The 18,833-nt window shown below is 39.1% G+C and overlaps 1 protein-coding gene across 1 annotated transcript; it reads right to left on the minus strand.

The window, feature by feature from the left end:
* Positions 1-284: 284 nt before the first annotated feature.
* Gm597 (predicted gene 597) lies at positions 285-4,415 on the minus strand. Its single transcript, NM_001013750.1, has 2 exons — positions 4,197-4,415; positions 285-2,947 (listed from the first exon to the last, which is right to left on the minus strand). The coding sequence occupies exons 1-2, from the start codon at positions 4,359-4,361 to the stop codon at positions 422-424; spliced, it is 2,691 nt and encodes an 896-aa protein (NP_001013772.1). The 5' UTR covers positions 4,362-4,415; the 3' UTR covers positions 285-421.
* Positions 4,416-18,833: the final 14,418 nt, after the last annotated feature.

Here is an 18,833-nt window from a genome sequence, read left to right on the forward strand (position 1 = left end):
TGTGTGTGTTTTGTCTCTTCATCTGTGAATGCACATCGATGATTATTCCTTATATTAGACATCATGAAGAGAGCAGATATAAGCAAGAATGTGCTAGTTTTTCTGGTGTGCTGACTTAGAATTTTTTAATTCTATACCCAGGAGAAAAACTTCTGAATTGTACAGCAGTTTTGCATGTAGTTTTCTAAGACATCCCCATGTTCTTTTCAAAAACAGCTGGGCCTGGTACCTTCCCAAGGGATTGAAAAAGGGTTCCATTTTGTTGGCATCCTTCTCAGTATTTATGCAATTTTTCATTTTTATTTTCAGGAAAAATGCCAGCATTTATTACCAAGAAACAATAAGGGAAAACAATGACTGTGGAGATGGGACATCTTCCGTTTGGCCTGAGGTACTTGTTCTTTGGCTTTTGCTGGTAGGTCTACCTCCGGTCATAGGCTCCCTGGGCAACAAGAGCAAACTGCTCCTGGACTCCAGTTCCCCTGTACTTGACTGGATGGTTATCTTTGGGAATCATTAGTGGACCACGGCCCACTCCTTTCTTTGTATTTTGATGTGGATCAAAAACTTTATGGTCAACAACTGACTCCTGTTTGTCTATAATTCCTGTGTATCTGAATGAGTGCTTGTGCCACTTGGGGCTTCCATGTGGAGAGTCTCCCATTCCAATTTTTATTCCACTTTGACCTGGGTCACTGGATTTCTGGTCAGAAAGACCGGACTGCTGCTTGTTACCATCTCCTCTGTAACTACAAGGATAGTCATTCCCCATGGGAGTGGGGAGCTGGAAAAAGCCTAATCCTCCCTTCACTTTGATCTGATCTTGTTCCGAGGCTCTCTGGGCATTGATGCCTGAGTGCAGCTTATGTTCAGTTCTGTTGTACTTGAAATGTTGACTGTGCTCCTCAGGACTCCTGTGGCTACTGCTCATTCCACTTCCTAGTGTGCTATGGTTTGGTTCATGGAGGACCTCAGAGTAGTGAGAAGAGCCAACTAGCTGGAATGCCTCCACTGATTCTGTCTTATCCTCTTGTACCTGGGTCACAGGAACTATGATGAGTTTTGATGGGTTGTCTACACTTTTCTCCAGGTTCTGAGCCAGAGCATTAATGAGGGCTTGTAATTCAAATGTACTACCATAGACAAGGTTTACTCCATCTACTACCTTGCCTGTCTGTTCAGTAACTGGTAGGGGACTTTCTTCTTTCAAAGAGTTTATGCCTCCACGTTTCAAAATCCCTGGCCTCTCTTCGTGTGTCTTTTCTTTTACTTTCAATGTGTAGGTTTCCTTGGCCTGTGAAGAGGGGGCACAGTATTCTGGGCCTGGTCTTGTTGCATTCCAGCTGAGATGTCCTGAAACCACATGCTCAGACATCTTCCATGGTGCATGTTTCGACATTTTGGGGCTGGTACTTCCTTTCAGGATGCCTCTCCCAGTTCCTACAATACTCCTGCACTGCTGGGGTTTTTCCTGGGACCAGAAAGCATTTGGCTGAACATTAAAATATCTCTCCCCTTGATCTGAATGGGACTTTGAGGGCCCATGGCTGGCAGCAGGTGAAGGGGTTCTTTGGATCTCCTGAACCTCTGGAAAAGAGTGTCGCAGTCTGGCAGAATGCACAGTTTCTATCCTTGTCCCTCCTGGATCCTGGTGATGTAATTTTTCCAGGATCCTGGCAGCCTTTGAATAATATTCCGCCTTAGAAACACTGGGCAATATTCTGTGTTTCTCGGGAAACTGCATGCTGTTCAATTCCAGCTTCATTTGAGTCTTTGGATCAAGGAAGGAAAGGTCTTCAGTTGTGTTCTTAGTGGACAGCATGTCTCTCTTCATGGGAAGGTTTTCAAGTTCCAGACCCTTCCCAGGGGTGTTGCTTGAAGCCTGAGTCAGGTCTTCGACACTAACACTGAGGACCTTCTTGATGGTGTTAGGTGTGCCAAACTTTGTTTTGGCCTTGTTTAAGAGCATCCCTGTGAGTTCGGACCCCACCATCTTGCTCCACTTGTATTTTTCGGGATTGTGGATGGAGGGCTGGGCAGGCTGGTTGAGTTCAGGCAGGTTCTTGCAATAACCACCGCTGTTTGTTTGGAAAGCTCCCTGAAGCTGTGGCTGTTCCTCAGATGGGAGGAATCTGACATGTTTTTCTTGTTGTTCTCCCATGTTAATTACCTTCTCTTCCTGCTGTGGGTCCTCATGATGGTAGACTATTTGATAATGCTCAGGAAGGATGAAGACTGACTGGATAGCTTTAATGGGCAGGGTGCCCTTGGACAAGTTGTCAATGGGTTGGTCAAAGGCTATTTGGCATTTTTGGACATCACAACCAGTAATATATTTCCAATTCAGCTCAGGTTGACCTGGTTCATTTATGTATGGAAGGGATGTCTGTATCCCTATATCAGTGTTGCGAAGGACTTTTCTACGGACCCTACACTGAAAAGAAGGAGGTGTTTGTTTTGGTATAGAGCTTGGGAGGTTTTCTTGTTCCTGAACCTCTGTCACACCTACCAAGCTTGGTGGCACAGGTTGGTAGGACAATGTCTGGTCCTGACAAAACTGTGGAGGTTCTTTAGCTAAACCTAGAGCTTGGGCACTGTCAAGTTTACTACTAAACCTCACTGTTTTACTTTCGCTTGGGGATTTTCTGGAGTTGCAGACAGTAGGCACAGTTGAATCAGTGAACTCAGAACGTATACTTCCTAAAAGTTGCTGTATGCGGTTTTCTAATACCTTGAGTTTAGAAAACAGCTGAAGGAGGGAAAGTTGTTTCAGTTTCTTATTAGAATGACAAGAGGAATGAGGAGAGGAGTCCAGTAAATGATACTGAGTTGGGCTTTCCACAGGCCATATTGCATTCTGGGCATCCTGTGCATTCTTTTGGAAGTTTCTGTAACCTGTTAAAGTAGCAGTTTCCTTACTGGCCTTCCTCTGCCCCATCTTCACCACCTGCCAATTAGAAACGACACAAATGAGCTGGGGGTCCCTTCGTCCCTCTGGAAGACAAGTTGCCTCCTGCTCTGTGTGCTCATGGATGACATAAAATCCCCATATCCCAGAGAGTTCGGTCTCTCTCTCTCTCTCTCTCTCTCTCTCTCTCTCTCTCTCTCTCTCTCTCTCTCTCATCCTTGACTTATTCATACCATATATAAACCATTTCCTTTTGGTCTTGTTGGGAAAACAGCACAAGTGGCTGTCTATGCCACACTTACCACAGATGTGCTCAGTTAGTGTTCCTCAGACAGGATCCTGCCCAACACCGAGCTCTGCAGCTGCCTCTGGACTGTCAGGTGGTACCCACTTCCTTAGAGCAAAGTGGACTCAAGCCCCAGCCAAACACAAACAAAAGCAAGTGCCTAAGTGAGGGCAGATGACTTTTCTCAGAACTTGTCCTGTGTCCCCACCATTTCAGGAATGCAATCTGTCCATGGAGCCCCAGTGGTCCTTAATGACACCTCTGCCACCCTGTTCATATGGTCTGGGAGCTTCAGGCAGACAGCTCAGGCTACTCTCACCTCTGTTCTTCCTGCAGACTGATGTGTGGATATTCCTTCTAGAGATTTCTGTTCATGTGTCTATACCTAGTCTTTAGCAAATGTGTAGGGTCTTCTTTCTTCCAACCTTCCCTACCCCTTTTCTTCCATTCTTTCAGTCCCCTAACACTAGTTAAGAGAGACAAAAGGGATAGAGGGGAAAGGAGATGTTATTGATAGGCATTTCCTACTGATTAGGGAGGCTGAGTTCCTTTGGGGCACATTTGATCTTTACCATTGGGATATCTAATTTCCTCGTTGTTCTCTCTTCTTTGCACATGTCCACTTAGCAAACCACAAACACCAGCAACAGGTAGCAAACAACCAATAACCCACCATGGCTCTGAAGGCTCTAATCTTTATGAACCTTTGAAAAGTTCACAGAATTCCAATCAATCTTCACACAAATGCAGAAATTATGGACTGCTGACAAAAAACATGCCCCTGAGAGAGCTTGAGGCTTATCAATGTCATCTACTCTGGACAATCTGAAACAACCCCAATCCCCACACCTGAGATTAAAACAAAACATGTTTTTATATTTCTGTGTTAAAAAAAAAAGTGCCCAAAATTTTAGCTAAACATGCTTTCTAGTGAATGTGAAAGTAACAACTCTGGTTACTTTCTATGTCTCTCCATTGTATGTTAGTCCGGGCTTTCCTCACCTTTCGGATGTTTGTTTTGCTCCCAGATGGTGGTGACTCTGGATACTCCTTCAGGAAAGGGATTAGTAGGTAAAAGATCCCCACTCCAAGTATAATGGCAAAGGTCATGTCCAGTACCATAGACATGGAGCTGGGGATCCTCCATAAGTCAATAATGCTATTCATCAGAAGGAAAATTATTCTCCATCTTCTGAATCATAGGCAGGATCTCAAGCCACTGAGTCCTGGAGTACAGATCTGACCTTTCAGGAGGCCTCAGGCCACATCACACAGCTGAGGCCTCCTCATCACAAAGGGCCACAGGTAGGAGGGAGGGGCCCACAGCCTCTCCCTAGCCTCCACCCCAGGAGCCCCACCCAACTCTTGGCTTTCTCTACTCCTTCCCTCTAAATCCTGCTGCTGCAACTGTCAAAGATAGATCTCTGTTCATGTTTTATTGCTCCTCCCTGAGTCCCAAAGTTCTTCTGCCTTCTGTCCTCTTGTGTGCTTCAGTGTCTTAGTTTTTGACAAAGTAGGCTTCTCTATGGAACTTGAGTTGTTTCTTAGGGACTAATGCTCTCAGGATGTCTTCTGACTACACATATGCATGTCTTCATCCTGAGATCATAGCTTATCTTTTTTTTTCCCAGTAAACTATTATTCTTTTATAGTTAAACAACTTTATTAACATGGTCAAGCAGTGATTAACTTTCACATGTATTATGTCATACCATGCAAATATAAAGACAAAATTACTAAAGAACAATATATATTCTCTTCATGATCCAAAACATTTGGTGTCCCCAAAAAACTTTTTAAAATTCAGCAACTTATCAAAACTTAAAACTGCATTTTATTTAAAATGAAGATCAGTTAGACTTCAAGAACCATCAATTCAGTTCAGTTTGAGAGGTTGCAGGATATGGTTGAAGGACACATTCTAACATATTGTGCCAGGCACAGGAAATATCAGATTTAAAGCTTTTAAGCATAATTCATACAATCTAAGTTGTCAGCAAAACGATCCAGTTATTTATAACTAAGCAAGTACTGTTAAGTTACTGCACCCATTTTTAACATGAATACTGATTATTTACATTTCAAATGTTGTCCCCTTCCAGGTACCAACACCACAACTCACCCCACTCCATTCTACCTCCTCTTTGCCTCTAAGAGTGTGCTCCCTCATACACCCACCCACCCACCAACCCATTCCCACCTCATACCTCTTGCATCCCCCCTGGTATTCCCCTACACTGGGGCATTGAGCCTTCCCAGGACCAAGGACTTTTCCTCCCATTGATATGCAACAAGGCTATCCACTGCTACATATGCATCTGGATCAATGGGTCACTCCATGTGTACACTTTGGTTGGTGGTTTAGTCTTGGGAAGCTCTGTGGGTACTGGTTGGTTTTATATTTTTGTTCCTTCCTCCTATGGGGTTACAAACCCCTTCAGCTCCTTTAGTCCCCTCTCCACTCCTCCATGGGGAAATCCATGCTCAGTCCAATAGTTGACTGCAAGCATTTACCTTTGTACTTTTCAGGCTCTGGTAGAGACTCTCAGGAGATATTTAGTTATTGGTTTAGGCATTGGAAGCTCTGAGTGGTACTGTTCTTCCTATGGTGTTTCAATTCCCTTTAGCTCCTTCAGTCCTTCAAGTAACTCTTCCCTTGGGGTCCACAGGCTCAGTCTTATGTTTGTCTGTGGGTATCTGCATCACTCAAGGTCAGGTGTTTGCAAAGTTTCTCGGAGGACAGTCATGCCAGGCTCCTGTTTGCATGTACATCTTGGCATCAGCAATAATGTTTTTGTTTGGTGTCTGTGCCTGGGATGGATCTCAAGGTAGGGGTGGTCTCTGGATGGTATATTCTTTAGTCTGCTTCACTTTTATCCTGTATTTCCATTAGACAGGAACAATTCTGGGTTAAATTTTTTGGCATGGGTGGATAGTCCCATCCCTCAACTGGGGACCATATCTTTTTATTGGAAATGATCTGTTCAGGTTCTATCTCCTTGTTGTTGGGCATTTGGGCTAATGCCATCCCCATTTGTTCCTGGGAGCCTTTCCCATTCCAGGTGCCAGGAACTTTCTACTGGTTTGTTCTGCTCCCCACCCCACACTGATGCATATTTCTATTCATTCTCCTGGCCCTCTGGTCCTCTCTCCTTTCTCTCCCACCCATTCCTGATCCTGTCCCATTTTTCCCTCCCCCTCTACTTTCCCACAAAGGTCCTTCCCTCCTCTGCACCTCATGATTATTTTATTCCCCCTTCCAAGTGGGATTGAAGCATCCACACTCTGGCCTTCATTTTTATTAAGCTTCCTATGGTCTTTGAGTTGTATTATGGATATTCTGAGCTTTTTGGATAGTATTCACTTTTCAGTGAGTACATACCATGTATGTCCTTTTTGGTCTGAGTTACCTCATTCAGAACGATACACTCTAGTTCCATACATTTGTCTGCAAAATTCACAATGTCCTCATTTTTAATAGCTGAGTAGTAGTTTAATTCCATTGTGCAAATATACCACATTTTCTGTATCTGTTCTTCTGTTGAGGGACATCTGGGTTGTTTCCAGCTTCTGCCTATTAAAAATAAGACTTCTATGAACATTGTGGAACATGTGTGCTTGTGATATAGTGGAGCATCTTCTGGGTACATGCCCAGGAATGGTATATGTGGATTTTCAGATAGAACTATTTCCAATTTTCTGTTGAACTGCCAGACTGATTTCCAAATAGATTGCACCACCTTGAAATCTCACTAGCAATGGAGGAGCATTCCTCTTTCTCCACATCTGCAACAACATCTGCTGTCCCCTGAGTTTCTGATCTTAGCCACTCTGACTGGTATAAGGTGGATGCTCATTGTCTTTTGGATTTGTATTTCCCTAATGACTAAGGGACAATGATGTTAAACATTTCTTTAGGTGCTTCTCACCTATTTGACAATTCAAATACCCAAGAATTCAGTTGAGAATTCTCCAATTAACTCTATACCCCATTTTTAAATTGTTTTATTTGGTTTTCTGGGTTCAGCCTTCTTGATTTATTTGTATATTTTGGATATTATCACTCTATTAGATGTAGGTTTAGTAAAGATCTTTTTCCAGTCTGTGGATTTGTCCTACTGACAGTGTCCTTTGCCTTGTAGAAGCCTTTCAGTTTTGTGAGGTCCCAGTTGTTAATTGTTGAACTTTGAGCCTGAGTTATTGATATTCTGTTCAGAAAAATTTCTCCTGTGTCAATGTGTTCAAGGGTATTTTCTACTCTCTTTTCTATTCAATTCAGTTTATCTGGTTTTATGTGGAGGTCCTTGATCCACTTGCACTTGAGTTTTGTACAAGGTAAAAAGAATGGGTCAATTTGCATTTTTCTACATGCAGACTGCCAGTTAGACCATAACCATTTGTTGAAAATGCTTCCCCCCCCCTCACTGAATGGTTTTGGCTTCTTTGTCAAAAATCAAGTGATCATAGGTGTATGGGCTTATTTTTGTGTCTTCAGTTCTATTCAGTTGATTAACCTATCTTTGTACCAATAACATGAAGTTTTTATTATTATTGCTCTGTAGTACAGCTTGAGGTCATGGATGGTGGTTCCCCAAGAAGTTCACTTATTGCTGTGGATTGTTTGGTTATCCTGCTTTGTTTTTGTTTTGGTTTTTTTTTCTTCTTCTTTTTCTTTTTCAGAAAAATTTGAGAATTGTTCTTTCTTTTTCTGTAGAGAATTGAGTTAGAAATTTGATGGGGATTGCACTGAATCTGTAGATTGCTTTTGATAAGATGGCCATTTTTTATTAGATATTTTCTTTATTTACATTTCAAATGCTATCCTAAAAGCCCCCTATACCCTCCCCCCACCCTGCTCCCCTCCACATTCATTCCCAATTATTGGCCCTGGCTTTCCCCTGTACTGGGGCATATAAATTTTGCTAGGCCAAGGGGCCTCTCTTCCCAGTGAAGACCAACTAGGCCATCTTCTGCTACATATGCAGCTAGAGACATGAGTTCTGTGAGGTACTGGTTAGTTCATATTATTGTTCCACCTATAGGGTTGCAGACCCCTTCAGCTCTTGGGTACTTTTCTAGCTCCTACAATGGGGTCTCTGTGTTCCATCCTATTGATGACTTAAACATCCCCTTCTGTATTTGCCAGGCACTGGCAAAGCCTCACAGGAGACAGCTATATCAGGGTCCTTTCAGCAAAATCTTGCTGGCATATGCAATAGTGTCTGCATTTGCTGGCTGATTATGGGATGAACCCCTGGGTGGGGCAGCCTCTGGATGGTCAAGATGGCCATTTTTACTATGCTAATCCTTCTAATCCATGAGCATGGAAGACCTTTCCATCTTCTGAGGTCTTCTTTGATTTCTTTCTTCGGGGACTTGAAGTTGTTGTCATGTAGATCATTAGGATTAACACAGTGAAAACGGCCATCCAGGCACTGTCACACATGGTCTCCCTCTAGTGGTATGGATCTCATATTAGACCAGTCACTGGTTGGGCACTATCACAAGTTCTGCTGCCCCTTTGCCCCAGAATATCTTACAAGCAAGGGTAGGTTGTAGTTTGAAGGTTTTGTGGCTGAGTTGGTGTTCAAGTCCCACTATTGAAAGCCTTGTGTGAGAGAGAAGACAGCCTGTTCAGGCACCATACACTCTAATATTAACTCACCATACACTCTAATATTGACAACTGTCCTTGCTATGGTCACCATCATAGATACCAGGGACGAGGAACCTAAAGCTGTATAGCTCAAATACATAGATGGGGGCTGAAGGGAATGTCAATAAAATGGTTCTTAATGATACTCTGCTATAATCATAAATCATTGCCTAGCCTGGTTGACATCATAGAGGCCTCTACAGGTAGAAGTACTGGGTTTCCTGGCCCAGACTTGAAATGAGGGCCTGTGCCTACTCTTATTGTATCTTTGTTTGTGGTATATGGCTAATATCCCTGGGAGGTCTGGTCTTTTCTCATGGAAAAAACGGGGTGAGTGGATTTGGAGGGGAGAGGAGGTGGGTACTATGAGAAGTGGAAGGACAGGCAACTGTGTCATGATAAATTGAAGCAAAAAGTAAAAATAAAAATAGTTTAAAATATAATTAAAAAAATCATACAAACTTTCCTGTGGACAGCTTCTTATTGAATATGGAAAATAAATGAGCAAGTAACAGGGAGAGTTGTAAAATAGGAGGTACCATAGAAAGTTTGCCTGACATATTTTGGAAATCATAGGAGTTAACAGTGTGGTTTTAATTGTATATCCATAGTTGCATATCCCAAAGAGAAATGAAAAGGATGCTAATTGGAGTACTTAACATACTTCAGTGAAACTGCAAAAGTTAAGAGAGCACTGGAATGGCTAAAGATAAAAGAATAAGGAAGTAAAGTGAGGAAAAGAGAAGAGAAGAGAAGATACTCAAAGCCTAGATAACAGAAGCCCAATGAGCACCAAACTGTTCAGATTGTATATCAAAGACAATGTAGAAGCAAATAGTAAAAGAATTATAGAAGGTGAAAAAATGGAATTATTGTGCATCATTATCTCTACTTAACTTTATATGCCCCAGTACAGGGGAGTGCCAGGGCCAAAAAGTGGGAGTGGGTGGATAGGGGAGAGGGGAGGGGAGGGGGGACTTTTGGGATAGCACTGGAAATGTAAATGAGGAAAATACCTAATTAAAAAAAAATCCGTACCACAATTGGCTAACAGAGAACCATGTAAAATAAGCCAAGTGAGGAACTGTGGAGTATGGAGAGGGTGGAGGAGGAAGAAGGGAGGATCTTCCTGGCATCACAGCATTTCATTTCCCAGGGAAAGCAGGGATGGGTTGAGGTTCCAAAGGCTGTGATTCAGGGGCAAAAGTAGCGTACATTTTAGTAAAAATTCTCTTTCCTTAACTCTCTGCTATTATAAAGAAAGGGGCCTCTGACTTCAGACCATTAACTTCTTAATCCCTGAACATCAGGGGTTTAAGAAAAAGAGGCTCAATTGCTAGGGCTCCTTTCTTTCTGCCCCAAGAACCCCTCACTGGCGAGAGGCTTGTGACTCCATGCAAGCTAAATCCATGCTCTACCCTAACTGACTTTTAAAACTATTTTTCATGCCAGAAATGAGTAAAAAGTCCTTTTGCACTATTTATTTTATGTTTAGGCTTAATGTACAGTACTTAACATTCACACTGTTATCAGGTGTGAGATGGCAATGCAGCTCACATTTCTCTGCTATTACAATCTGGCTGTCATCACTCAGACATGGATGTTTTCTGTTTTGTTTTAGCCCCATTTTCTATCTCCCTCTGCATTGCCTTCTTCTCCTAGGAAGCCATTTGTAATGCAGATGACATAAGACAAAGACTTATTCTTGCAAACTGTGTTATTTTTTTTCTTTCTATTTTCAGCTTCACCATGGGGTTTTTGAGTCCCACCTGTGTCCTAGGTACATCTACCCTTGTCACATCCTGGGTTTATGGCTTCATAACTTGGGAGAGCCCTTGTGCTGTGATTTATTAGACGTTCTTTGACTGTTCCCTGAGAGATGTTAAAGCATGCAGAATTCAATGTTCACTTAGTTGTCTTGTATATAGCCCTGAAAGAGTCATGCAGGGTATGCATCCAGAAGTTATGTACATGCCTCTACTTTATAAATTTATTTTCCTGAGAAGGTGCTGGATGTTTTCTTCTACTATGTTGATAAACACTTAAAATTATCTTCCTGTGATGCAGGTGATAGCATAGAGTCAATATGCTATGTAGGAGAACACAGTAAAGTTCAATGCTGGGGAAAAATATGTTCTAGGGAGATAGATATCCAAATATTAAGGTATAAATCATATTAATCTAAGAGAAAAATGAGGAGAAATGAGAACAGTGGGGAAAAAGACTATACTTCTAGCATCCTTGTTAATGTCTTCCTTTGTTTCTGTGCAGTTTGTTGATCTACACCATGTAATTGATTTTAGAATCCAGTAATATTTCCTCCTTGCTTTAAACAAGAAACCACGGAATAGAACTTTCTCCAATTTGAGACTGTCAGCCTGACTTTTCTTCAAATATCTTCCCAACTTTAGGTTGTTGCAAGGCTACAGGCAACCTTTTTTCTTTTTTCTTTTCAATTTTTTAAATTAGGTATTTATTTCATTTCCATTTCCAGTGGTATCCCAAATGTCCCCCACAAGCTCCCCAACCCACTCTCCCACCCACCCACTCCCACTTCTTGGCCCTGGTGTTCTCTTGTACTGAGGCATATAAAGTTTGCACGAACAATGGGCCTCTCTTTCCACTGATGGCCGACTAGGCCATCTTCTGATACATATGCAGCTAGAGTCACAAGCTCCGGGGGTACTGGTTAGTTCATATTGTTGTTCCACCTATAGGGTTGCAGATTTTATTTGTTTACATTTTGAATGATATCCTCCTCCCGGTTACCCCACACACATACAACTCCCCATCCCATCTCTCTCTCCCCCATCCCCTTTGCCTCTAAGAGGGTGCTCCTTCACTCACTCACCAACTCCCACCTTACCTCTCTAGCATCCACCTATGCTGGGGCATCAAACCTCCACAGGACCAAAGGCTTCCCCTCCCATTGATATCAGATAAGATCATCTTCTGATATATATATATATATATATATATATATATATATATATATATATAGAGAGAGAGAGAGAGAGAGAGAGAGAGAGAGAGAGAGAGAGCGAGAGCCATGGATCCCTCTTTGTATACTATTTAGTTGGTGGTTTAGTCTCTGGGAGTTCTGAGGGGTCCAGTTAGTTGATATTGTTGTTCTTCCTATGGTGTTGCAAACCCCTTCAACTCCTTCAGTCCTTCCCCTAGCTCATGCATTGGGGTCCCGTAGCTCATGCAGTGGGGTCCCACAGCTAAGTCAATGGATGGCTGTATCTGCATCTGTTCTAGTCAGGTACTAGTAGAACTTCTCAGGGAACAGTCATACCAGGCTCCTGTCAGCAAGAGCTTCTTGACATCAGCCATAGTGTCTGGATTTGGTGTCTACAGATGGGATAGATCCTTAGGTGGGGCACTATCAGGATGACCTTTTTGTCAGGTTCTGGGTTTTTCTCTTTTCTTTTTTCTTTCTTTTTTTTTTCCTGTCTTTCCTACAGTCAACCTCTTAAAGTTGCAAATTTCTGTAGTGATTTTAGAACTTGTCCTGTTTGTGCCTTTTGTCTGAAGAGTTATCGCTGACATGCATCAGCCTGTTCTAATTACTAAAACCTCAGGTGGTACCTCTGAAAAGACATAAGACTTTTTCTAACCACCTCCTATAAAATGTTTACCCTGGCTATAAAATTCTAATCTGAACTTCTTCACATAAGCTTTCTTTATTGACTATATTTGTGATTATTTGATTTTCAGTTATTTTCTCCCTACAATAGAAGCTTAATATAAATTAGAATTTATAATATTGCACTTGGGAAGCAGAGGCAGGCAGATTTCTTAGTTCGAGGCCAGCCTGGTCTAAAGAGTGAGTTCCAAGACAGCCAGGGCTATACAGAGAAACCCTGTCTCGAAAGAAACAAACAAACAAAAAATTATAATATTTTAGCAAAAGATCTGAAAAGTAAAGGAAAACGAATCAGACAAAGAATTATAAGAGAAAACAAAAACAAAATAAAAACCTCAAAAAATTTAAGTTAATTTTGTATTTGATATCTACTTCTGGTCATGGGGTCTGTCCTAAAATATAGTTGGTATACCCAGCCAGACAACCTTGGAAAAAAGTAATTTTTTCATTGTAAGCAATTATCAATGGAATCAATGGAATTTGATTAGGGATCAACAATGAGGGCTTCTCTCCTATCTCTGCGACCACGTCTGACTTAGACCTGTCCAGGAATTGTGAATGTTGCCACAGTCTTGAGAGCTCATATGTGTATCAGTCCCATCGTGGTTAGAAACTGTTGTTTCTTTACTGTTTTCTGCCCCCAATCACTGGTTCCTCTATCTTTTCTTCAGAGTTCTTTGAATTCTGAGTGGATGGACACACTCCATTTAAGAATGAGCTTTCCAAGGTTGTTTTACTTTTTGAGTCAGTGTCTCATGATGCATCCTGAGCCGGCCTAAAACTTTCTAAGTAGACTAGGATGTTCCAGAAGTCATTGATAGCTATCTGCCTCTGCCTCCTAAGTGCTGAGATAAAAGATGGGTGTTAATATGCCCGGCCTATAAAATTTGATAAATATACATCTAAAGTTATTTTATATATTCTTTGACATAACCATTTATTTTATACAACATATCATAAGTAAATGGAAAATAACAAATATGTATTTTTCATTTGCAATTTTTTGCTTATATTCTTATCCCTGAAAATCTGCGATAAAATCATAAGCTCCTTTATTGGGGTAGGAAGAAGTTTGAAGAAAGTTTAAAAGGGCTATCAGAATGACCAGAGATGATCATCTATGGACATAAACAGAACAAAGTAATCTCTAGCAATTAATATAGTTTTTCTTATTCTAAGGCTTAGCTAATATTTCTATCCAAGGTTCATTGAGACCTCACAAGTGGGAAAGTTCTCTTCTTTTACAATCTCTTCAATAAGAGAACCTGACATCTTTAAATTACAGAAAGCAACCACATTTTTGTTATCCAGACAGCTTGAACACTCAGGAAAGTGTCTCATTTTATAGTCAGAAAATATTGTTTGGATTTCCTCAGATACCTCCTTAATAAATGATAGTTTAGCAAGGAATAATAGGACCATTGCAAGCAACCTGTTATTTGGTGCGAGTTGTCAAAATTGAAAATTTCCTTGACAAGTAAGAGTTCTTTCCATCTCTATGATCAATAACAAGCCTAGGCATTACTGAAAGTTGTTTTAATAAACATCATGACTTCATACATTCATTTGAACATTGTAATCAAGATTTCTTAAAGTCTTTCCTTTTCATGTGTATAGGTATGTTTGCACTGGGTAGGTACTAACAAAATGAACACCAAATTGAACTTTTCTATTTGCAGGTATAAATTTATTTAACAAGGACATCACTCACCTTCAATTTAGATACTTCAATTATTCTTTAAAAACTTAAAGTAGTATAATGTATGGATGTCAATTTTGAATTACTTACATATTTACTTCCCATCAAAAATAATTTTTTAATAGAGACTTTTATTTAAAATATTAGTACAATCAAAGTAAAGCTTGCTTTCTAATGGAATCAGTGGTCAAAGACTACTAAGACAATCAGGGAGAAATTTGTATAGTATATGAAAAGCAATTAGATATTTTTTTTCTTAGTGAAACTAGTAGAGAAAAGTGGATTGAGTTTTATTCAACCTCTAACAAGTACTTCATGTTATGAAGTAGGAATAATTTTTTTTTCTGAGAAAGAGCAGATACCACACATTTTCTGCAGTCTTGAAAGCAGAAACTCTATTAGAATTTGTCTGTTTATTATGAAAGCAATTATATGAATCACTGGAAGATGTAGGCAAGGAGGTGACTCACTGAACTTTGATTTACAAGCTAGAATTTAGAGAAACAAGGGAAGTAGAAAAGAAACCATGCCAAGGTATTATGATAGGACAAAAGAGAGGGGAATATCAGAGTACATGTGATCTGACTGGAAACATTTTTTAAAAGGAGGAGGTGATTACAAGAGAAGGAAGGAAGGAGTTAAATAATAGCGAGAATGTATTTAAACATCTGAAATAACCATATTATTAAATATTTACAAAAATTAAACAGCATGTAAAATACATAAATCTCTGTATAAACCTACAAATATAGCTTTAACATAATTTTCTTATTTGGGCTGAGAATGCTACACACAAGCATAGAAGACTGCTTATATAGTAAAAATCCCACCATTAACCATGAAAGACTTTACTATGAGTTGTTGGTTAAAGTTATCAAGAATACTCCTAAAACATTACCGATGTTGCCTTTTATCTTGATCATCCCCAAAGGTGGAAGATACATTTGTTTTGGGAGACACAATCCATGTCAGACAAAGGGTTCAGAGGTCTCTGAACTAGAAGTGAGCTGAGCCTCCTTTCTGAGCACTAGCTTTCATGGTACCAAAAGGTGCTGCACACACTTCCAAAACAATTATGCAACCAATAGCCTGACCAACTGTGACATCTATGAACTACAAAAACAAACAAACAAACAAACAAACAAACAAACAAACAAACAAAAGCTAGCTGGCACAAAAATGGTAAGGGTGTAGTAGTATCATACTTAACTTGTTGAAAACATACTATTCTCTAAATAACTTCATACATTCACAACAGGAAAGAAATCATGTCTAATATAGAAAACTGAGCTAAGTGTCCTGCACTAGTGAAGTAGTGGGTCTTGGAAGAGAACATACAAGCGCTACTTCCCAAGCTAGAATAATCTCTAGGTATACTGTAAATATTTTTCTTTACAAACATGGATGTCTTCATGCCTCATCAAGGTTACTTATCTTTTCAGTAGAAGCAAAACATTACAGAAAACTACAATGCAGAGTTCTAGATCTCAGACAAAATGGATACATCTAGAAAGCAATTGCCATAACTAAGGTCTAGGGACTGTATTGGGAAAGAGAGTAGAAATATGAAAATACTAATAACCAATAGATTTGGGAATTTGTTGTGAGACTGACTCTTCTAGTGATGTTAGAGCTCCAACCATAAATTCTCATTAACATAATAATGTGATTGTCTAAATATGTGCTGAAGAAGGATGACAATAAGACACAAGTAACATGTACCATGAAAAATTCAGGAGGTTTCATCCCTACACCAAGGACAACTAAGCAACGCTCAGAGTTACAGAACTATTCTTCTCTGGGGAAGAACGCAACAATAGATATTTAATATCAAATGGTCAACCCTGAAAGCAGGCAAAGAATTAAAATTATTGAGACAGAGTAGATACATTTATATATATATGATTGTAAGAAAAATAATGAAAAGAGAATTAGGGAAAGCACAAGCAATGCTCTATGGGAGGGTTTGGAAGTAGGGAAGGCAAGGGGAAAATACCATATTTACATTAAAATCTTCAGACATAAATTAAACAATACAAGCTACAACATCTGAATTAAATAATAAGTTCTGAAAATAAAGCAAATTAAGAGACATTCTACAGAATATCTGTTCTGTACAATTAGAAATACGTTAATATCATAGAAAGTTTATAGATTGAAAGAGTAATACAATGGCAACAGAACATGTTCAGTTCTCATAAAGATGTCCCTGGACAACTCTTGGAACATTGGAACATTTCATAAACTTGGATTATTTAAAATAGAAATACGAAACAACTGCATTATAAACCAGTGCAAAGAAGATTAATTTACAGAGCATAACAATATTTAAAAATAAGAAAGCTTAGAAGTACAATTTAAGACAGATTACATCTCTTATAAAATGTGACAGACTCAGTACTAAGAAATCAATTTAGTTCGATATGATCCACAGATCCAGTTCCAATACAGTATAAATTAAAGTCAGCCAGGATTTATTTATAATTCTCTAGGTTGATTTTTTTTTATTTATTTGCAGGAAAATAAAAGATGTAGAAATTCAAATATTTAATGAAACTTAAAAGTGTGAAAATATAAATTTCATGATGTCATTTTAGGAATCTGAGGTCTTGGCAAAGGACAGAACAATAAATAAATGGAAGGGGCTAGAAAAGCTTCAAATCAACCTATACGTGCATTCCAGTTGGGCACAATTTATTTTTCAATGCAAATTAAGCCTGGAAAGTCGTTTTCTTTCTGTCATTAAAAGAACAGAAGATTTCCCTTTCATAGGTACATTTACTTAGTGTCAGACAGAGCTCACTCTTTTTCCAACTGGTTTCTTTCATTTAGTACATGAATTTTAGACTGATCTGTGTCCTTTGATGAATATATAGTGTTTATAGCAGTGATCAATAATTCATAGAGCTGGATAATAGACCATTTATCCATTTACCTACTCAAGGAAAAGTGGTTTCTTTCCAAGCATACATACATACATACATACATACATACATACATACATACATACATATATACACACATACATACACACATACATACACAATCTATTATATAGATATAGGTTATGTATGTGTGTGTGTATATATATATATATACATATATATACATATATATGTATGTATATCACAAGCTTAATTGAGATTTTAAATGAAATAGCTTATCCTCTTATTGTTATGTTCTAAGTCATAAACACCAGTAGCCACCAATGGTCACTGGCATGGAAGTATATCTACTGTCACAAAAATTACAGAGAATATTGCATGATTGATATTGTGGTAGACACTTCCATGTGTTGATCCAATCCAAACCTACAGACTATGGGAAACAAGAGAATCCACAATGTCATCTGTTAATTTAATGATGTGCATGACTAATATATGATGAATAAATGTCTTTTGTCACAAGTGATGGTTATTTACTTAAATAAAATTTCCATAATTTTGATATTTACATTTTTTAAAAATTGACTATTTTGATTCTAGAGTTATTTATGCTAGGTCAGTTTTAAAATGAGTTAAAATTTTCATGGGAAACAAAGCAAAACCACCACAACAACAACAACAAATCTAAGTTAAAGAATTGAAACCTGGTGCAAGGTAGGTCTTTAAGAAATTCTCTTAAGGAACAGTATCTTTTCGTTTCTGGGCTAGTAGTGCTTCATCAAAGTACCAAAGGTAACTTAACAAAAACCCTAGTACAAGGTGGAAGGTAAGTCCCTACTGCTGAAGACACCACACACGTGATGAAAAGGCCCATAGTGAGCTTTAAATGACTTCATGTCATTTCTCTGAGGACTAGATTTTATAATACTATAGGGCACCATGAGAGCTTCCAAAGGAGCAGGGAAAACTACCATCCTACATGTGATTCCTATGATCCAAATTAATGACAAGCATGACACAGTTGCCTTAAGGATGAATTAGTGGAACACATAGCTTGACAGTAAACTTGCAGATCCCTTTAGCTCCTTGTGTAATCAACCTACAGAAGTTCAGAACTGAAGAGCAGCTTGCACATTGTTGATAGACTATCAAGAACTTGTGTTTGCAATGGAAGTCTTGCATCACAGCCTGGATAATTTGATTTGCTAGAACATTACAAAGGGTATTTAATGAACTGGCTAGCTTCCAAAACAAAGTAAAAATTGTATAGTAATGAAATATTTTGAAATGAAATATTAAATATTAATTAATACCTTAATATGATTAGTTCAAAGAGCAATGTTTGTTAAAAGCACTGTTCTGTACACTGGGAAAAACACAAAACTTAGTAGCTGAGAGTACAATGCAATATTCTTCGGTTATAAAAATTTAAGAGTGCCCTTTTTCACCATCTATCTGATCAGAAATTTCTATCAGGAGTTGTAGCTAGCCACAATGTTAAATTCAATATCTTAATGGCAATGTTTTAAGTTTTGATCAAATTCCAAGTTTATTCTTCGATTACTGAGACTCCTTTGAGCAGGCACAGAATGAGGCATCATTTCACCTTTCAGCCTGTCACGTGCTAGTATATTTTACTAGACTTTTCTGACAATATATTTTTTCGGCTTATAATATAAGTGCGTACTTAACTCTCTCTTTCCTCCCCCAAAAGCCCTTATGTGTCTTCAATATTTTAATCATAATCTGT

Source organism: Mus musculus, chromosome 1 (assembly GCF_000001635.26).
Source record: "Mus musculus strain C57BL/6J chromosome 1, GRCm38.p6 C57BL/6J".
Classification (NCBI taxonomy): Eukaryota; Metazoa; Chordata; class Mammalia; order Rodentia; family Muridae; genus Mus; species Mus musculus.

Excerpts from the sequence above, each read along its gene's own strand:
- Gm597 (NM_001013750.1), bottom strand. The coding sequence starts at position 4,361 with ATGAATAGCATTATTGACTTATGGAGGATCCCCAGCTCCATGTCTATG. Across the intron at positions 2,948-4,196 it reads GCAAAACAAACATCCGAAAG|GTGGTGAAGATGGGGCAGAG; the intron begins GTGAGGAAAGCC and ends TCTAATTGGCAG.